Genomic DNA, 5,719 nt, shown 5'->3' with positions numbered 1-5,719 from the left:
ACGGACTATCCGCGATGAAATATCACACGCGCTTATCGTAGGCGGTAAACGGGATAAGCAAGCCGAAGTCGAATTTATTACGCGCAACGCTCAATGTGTTGACGCTTCGATATCTCACGGCGAACTGTCCACGAGGGACGGGTGTGGTTTTCCCACCTAAGCGCGACGCATGCGCCATGACGCGCAAACGGGCGCCAACCTCTGTCATTGGCTAGTCGTGTCCGCGGTGTAGCTGGTACGACTCCTCAAACACTAAAAGTGTAAATGCTCGTATGCCGAGTCGTTCGCGTTGACTCGGCATCTACACTTTTAGTGAGATGCCGCTCCTTTAGGTGCAAAGACGCGAATTGGCTATCGCCCGCGCGTGAACCAATCGCGCCGCTGCACCGCGAATCTTCGCGTAAGCGGACTTAGAGTCACTAGGCTCGCACCGAGTGACTCTCCACGTATGAAAGTCATTTCAACGAATCCCTACGAAACCAGGTAAGTACGCGTTAAACGCGATTGTAATTAATCTTTTTCTTTTTGTTTCAGGTGTCTCGGATCGTTTGAGGAATCGTCTCTTTTAGTGTCACCGGCGGTGATCAACGGTAAGTATATAAAATAAGGTAAGTATAATAATAGCGACTTAATCTATCGCATGCACAATGAGTAATACATAAGTTGTCTTAATATCGACAGGGAAAGTTAAAAAGTTATTAAATTAAAGAATACAAAGTCAAAATGGCTCAATTCCGTGCCAAAGTGTAAAAAGAACATAAAAGTGTAACAAAGTGTAAATCAAAATGAGCATAGTTGCAATAAGGTGTAACAAAAGTGTAAATGTATGCCTGGAACAAATCCATATGGCTCTAAGAGAAATATCAAAGTTATAAAAAATGTATTAAAGTGTTGTTCGGTGTAGAACCTTCGTTGGTTCGGTTCGCACGCTCGCTGGTAACGCGCTTGTGTATAAAGTGTAAGAAAGTGTCGTAAAGTGTAATTAAAGTGTAATGCCTGTGTCGGCTCGTTTCGCACGCTTGTTGGTAACGCGCTCGAGTGTAAAGTGTAAAAAAGTGTAAGAAAGTGTATTAAAAGTGTAACGCCTATGTTGGCTCGTATCGCACGCTCGCTGGTAACGCGCTCAAGTGTAAAGTGTAAAAAAGTGTAGGAAAGTGTATGAAAAGTGTAACGCCTATGTTGGCTCGTATCGCGCTCTCGCTGGTAACGCTCTGGTGTGTAAAATGTAGGAAAGTGTAGAAAAGTGTAGCGAAGTGTATCACCTCTATCGGTGTCGTTTTCATGCTATATTCTCAACGCTACGAGTGTAAAAAGTGTAAAGGTGTGTCACAAAGGTGTGGGTGTGTCATTCCCCTGCGGGATCGTTTAAAATCATAATGTATGTTGTGAAAAGTGTAAATAGAACAAAAACTAAATACGGATCTGGAAAATTAATAATTAACGGTACGAATATAATCGTAACGACCACTAGGTATTCCGAAAACTTCATGCTTGATTGTTTCTACGGTAAGTAATGATATTGTGAACCGGCTTTATGCGAATACACTAGCAGTAGGATTGAAACTATCGCTATCGCAAACAAACTGAATATGAAACTTAATATTGCTATTCGGAACTTGTCCGAGTTCATCTTCTAATCTAAATCTGTGCCCTCTGGCTTAATATCGTATGTAACGACAGGTGAATGACTGGATTAAAGTGTAAGGATATATAAAAAGGTTTTATTCTTATGTGTAGTCACAATGGTAGTGTGTAAGTGTAGAGAGTGTAAATAAAAAGGTGTAGTAATCAATCGTAGCCGTGCTACTTCATGCAATAATAATAAAAGGTGTATAAATTGAACTTAGTAACATAATCACACAAGGGCTGTGAACCCCGCTTAAGACTAAAGTGTGTTCTTGAAAAACTAATATAAAATGAAATAAACATATATCCGTATAAAAGTAAATGAAAATAAAAGTAAAATGAACAGTCTTTCATAAATCACAAGAACCACTTGTTTATAATCGTTCGTATTCCATGACCTGTGATTCGGCCGCGTCAGGCTGCTGCCCCTTCTGTACTTCCGCACTTCCGGGTGGTCCAGCGGGCTGTGAGCCCACCTCCAACAGTCTGCTGACCTCCTCGTCGGCTTGTTGAGTCAGGATCTCCGCTATTATTTGGCTGTCGGCCTCGCAAAGACCGCTGTCGAGCTCCCTGGTTACCTGGCTGCACTTCTCAGGTACCGGTGTACCTTTTTTTCCCTGGCGGTGTTGTTCCTCGCCTGCGACATGTTCGAGGTGTCCAGACTCGGTTCGCGACTGATCTGGGGAACGGACGTTTTAACGTACGGTTCCAAGGTGTGACCGGACGTCACTCTCCGGGTACGTGGCTCACACGAAAATGTGAGATTTCAGCCAGATTTGCCTATCAAACGGTCGCCACTCGGTTTGACCCATATGTACCGAGAAGGTGAGTATCGAAATTATGACGCGATATTGCAACGCTATCACATTAATTCTCTCTTATTTTCAGGTTCTCGACGCAGGATGTCTCGACGCCCCGACGCTGCCTCCCCACTGCTGGATCATCGATGGACAACGTGGGACCACCCTCGGAGTACCAGGTAAGTAGATAACGGATACGTTTAATTAATCGGTCAATTTCTGTTTCAGGTATTTCACCCGAGCAAATCTTCTCGCCCCGGATGGATCTCAACTGCCGCTGACTGCCCCAGATCTTTGCCTTATCGCATACTGGAACGCCGCTGGACTTCGCTGGATCGATGCCGTAAGACAAGGTAAATGGCAGCTAAGTAATTCGAAATTAACTTGACACTGCGTATATTAACAAACGATTGATTTATTTCAGATCGTCGCTGTGGTTTACAATTTCACGCTGACACATTTCGTCGAACGTTGTTACAAATGGCAAACGATTGCCTTTCGCAATTGTAATACGAGCTATGTTTAACGCGCAAATACGCGGGAGTGCTTGGTTGTTACATACCGCGAATCTTCAGAGCGTGTTACCCCGACCGCGGTATCCGAGCGACTGCCACGAGTTGCCGAGCGCTCTCGGCTATCCCACCTCGGGATCTTTACTCCTACCAGCGGGTTGTTATTCACATCCTGGTACTTTTCCGTGCCAGATGTTACCCGCTTTCACTTTTCTTTCGATAGTTTTTGCCTGTTTTCGTCGCCGGTGACGCCTGCGGTTCTCAATCTACGCCTTATAACTAATCGCACGCATCGGCATGGGCCCCGCTGGGCCCCGCTCCCCCGGTTCCCGGGTTCGGGTATTCCACGATTGAGTGGTCTCGCTGACCCTCCGAATTTACTTCGGCGCCTCCTCTAGAGACTCTCCACCCGCCATTTTCCTCCGGGCTACCTCGGTTTCCGATATCCGGGGGTCATTGTTTGCCCCCGCTAAACCCGCTTCCGTTATCGATATCGCGTCGCGAGTCGTTCGGTTGTTCTTCGGGTCGCCCTTGAGGCATGTTTGGCGGCTCGGTCGTCCGCTGTGACCTCCGTGCCCCCCGGTACAGGGGTCATTCTCGTGACCCCGCGATCACCGCGCCCGTCGGTGATATTGCGTCGCGATTCGGTGGGTCTTTGTTTGTGCGTCCCCTGAGACAACCTCCACGGCTCAGCCTTCGGCTAAGACCTCCGTGCCCCCCGGTGCGGGGGTCATTCGGGTGACCCCGCGATCTCCGCGCCCGCTGGCGTTGTCGCTTCGCGGTCCGGTGGGTCGTCATTCGGGACACCCATGAGACGATTTCCGTGGTTCGGCTGCGACCTCCGTGCCCCTCGGCGCGGGGGTCACCCCCGTGACGCCGCGATCTTTGCGCCCGCTGGAGCTATCGCGTCGGAGTTGATTTGGTTGCCCTCCGGGTCGCCCTTGAAACGATTTACGCGGCTCGGCCCCCGGCTATGACCGCCGTGCCCCTCTGCGCGTGCTCTGCTTGGCTCTCCTTCCAAGGCCCGCTCGTTGGCTCGCTCGGTCGATCATCCGCTGTTCGCCTACCGGGGTCAATCGTACCCCGGTCACCTATATTTCGGGATTCGGGTAAACGCTAGCCATATGGGCTCTTCGGACTCGCTTATCCGGTAATACTATTCGAAAATTGTCGATGTCCGCTGCTCCCCTGGTCGCTGCTGCCCCTCGGGGTTGCTCGGCTGCTCAGCTATGCGAACGGTTGCAAGGTATTAATACTCCCCTCCCCCTCATTCCCCCGCAAAATCCAATATCCCCCTCTCCCTCACCCCCCCTCGGAGCCCCGGGGTGGAATCAGCTTACACTAACTACTTATATATATATATATATATATATATATATATATATATATTGTGACGTTGCGGTTTCGCCGCGGCGTGGCAGCGCTCCGCCGCCGTCACAAGGCGCGGATTGCGCGCCCGAGGACGGCTCACGAATCAACCTTTGATCTCCAGGGGCGTATTAAAGTTGCGATTCAAATACTCATTATTGTTTTTTTTTCTCTTGCGATATTGCGTGGCGCCTCACCCCGTCGAGTTGGAGTTCCAACGCCACACTGAAGATGACGAGGAGTACAAGGAGAGCCGGATGATAAACGGAATCACAAGGACCGAAAGCGAGATGTCGAGGGCGAGGAGCCCGAGTTACGAGGACCGCTACTAAGCGAGGGACGACGTGAGACGCGCGCGCTGCGCGCCAGCAACGGCAGGCGAACCTGTGCATCGCAGGGGCCCGGCGCCGGGCCTGTCTGCAGTCCTCCGAGGCCAGACGGACTCTGGGGGTGGATGGCCACCGCCCCCGAGTCGAGCCAGAGGACACCGCGGGAGTCATCGCCTTGCCTACTACAACGGGGAAACCTGGAAGGACCCCGCGAGCGCGAAGGGCACGTTCGAACGCCCCGCCGAATCCACGGTCGATAACCCTGCGAGCGGCTCCCTCGCGAGCTTGCGAGCTCATCGCCAATTGGTCCGCTTATCGCGCGGAAGGGTCGCGCATGTCCCGCTAGGGGCGTTAGATCGACGCCTCTATCGAGCGCACTTCCGCGATCATTCTTGAGCCACCCTCGGGACGACACGCACGGCTTTCTTGAGCGCTTCTCGACCGACTCTTGCTGCGCACCTGGTGCCTGATTCTCTCGCGACGGTTCTTGGTGACGGCGGAGAGGACAACCCCGACCGAGGGAGTATCTTACCGGTGAGGTTGCCTCGTAATAGACGGTAGTTATGTAAGCCACGACACCGCCCTCCGGGCCACGCTCTCGCCTAAAGTACTCGCGTAATTGAGATCTCGTAATTTTGCATCTGCGATCGAGAGCGAGAGCGAAGGGCTTTGGAATGGTCTCGTGGCCGGTGAATAGTACTCATCGCGTGAAAGTCCTGGAGATCGCGATAGATATCTCGATTCGGTAATTCGCGAACATTCTTACGGTATCTGTGGTTGCGATCGCGTATTACCCGGCGGTGCGTCAGGCGCGACTCTCGTGATCGTAGTTTATTCGTCGAGAATGATTCTTTTGCGTTACGCCGTTTCCGTAATCTCGTGTGCTTGCGGTCAAATTCGCGTTTTCCTCGTGTAGATATTCTCCCCTGCGTAGATTTAGTTGTACATTGCGTTAGTATGTAAGTTCGTCATCTCTTGCGGTAGATTTAGTTTATTTCGCGTTAGTCTGCCAGTCCGTCAAGACATTATTGCGTTGCGTAGTCTCGCGCTGGTTTAGCGCTATTCTCCTCGGAGAATACTCTTT

General features: G+C 50.7%; 1 protein-coding gene across 1 annotated transcript; it reads left to right on the top strand.

The window, feature by feature from the left end:
* The first annotated feature begins 448 nt into the window (after positions 1 to 448).
* LOC112465171 lies at positions 449 to 2,667 on the top strand. The gene is made up of 4 exons (XM_025032599.1): positions 449 to 483; positions 535 to 590; positions 2,340 to 2,451; positions 2,515 to 2,667. Exons 1-4 carry the CDS (start codon positions 449 to 451, stop codon positions 2,615 to 2,617), a joined length of 306 nt encoding a protein of 101 aa, XP_024888367.1. The 3' UTR covers positions 2,618 to 2,667.
* Positions 2,668 to 5,719: the final 3,052 nt, after the last annotated feature.

The sequence above is a fragment of the Temnothorax curvispinosus genome, unplaced genomic scaffold, assembly GCF_003070985.1.
Source record: "Temnothorax curvispinosus isolate PA1 unplaced genomic scaffold, ASM307098v1 QBEX01014965.1, whole genome shotgun sequence".
NCBI lineage: Eukaryota > Metazoa > Arthropoda > Insecta > Hymenoptera > Formicidae > Temnothorax > Temnothorax curvispinosus.
This window is presented reverse-complemented; position numbering and strand designations above follow the sequence as displayed.

Bases quoted from the DNA above. Each gene is read 5' to 3' on its own strand.
- LOC112465171 (XM_025032599.1), top strand. From the start codon at position 449: ATGAAAGTCATTTCAACGAATCCCTACGAAACCAG. The intron at 484-534 runs GTAAGTACGCGT...TTTTTGTTTCAG, and splicing joins ACGAATCCCTACGAAACCAG to GTGTCTCGGATCGTTTGAGG. The intron at 591-2,339 runs GTAAGTATATAA...TACGGTTCCAAG, and splicing joins GTCACCGGCGGTGATCAACG to GTGTGACCGGACGTCACTCT.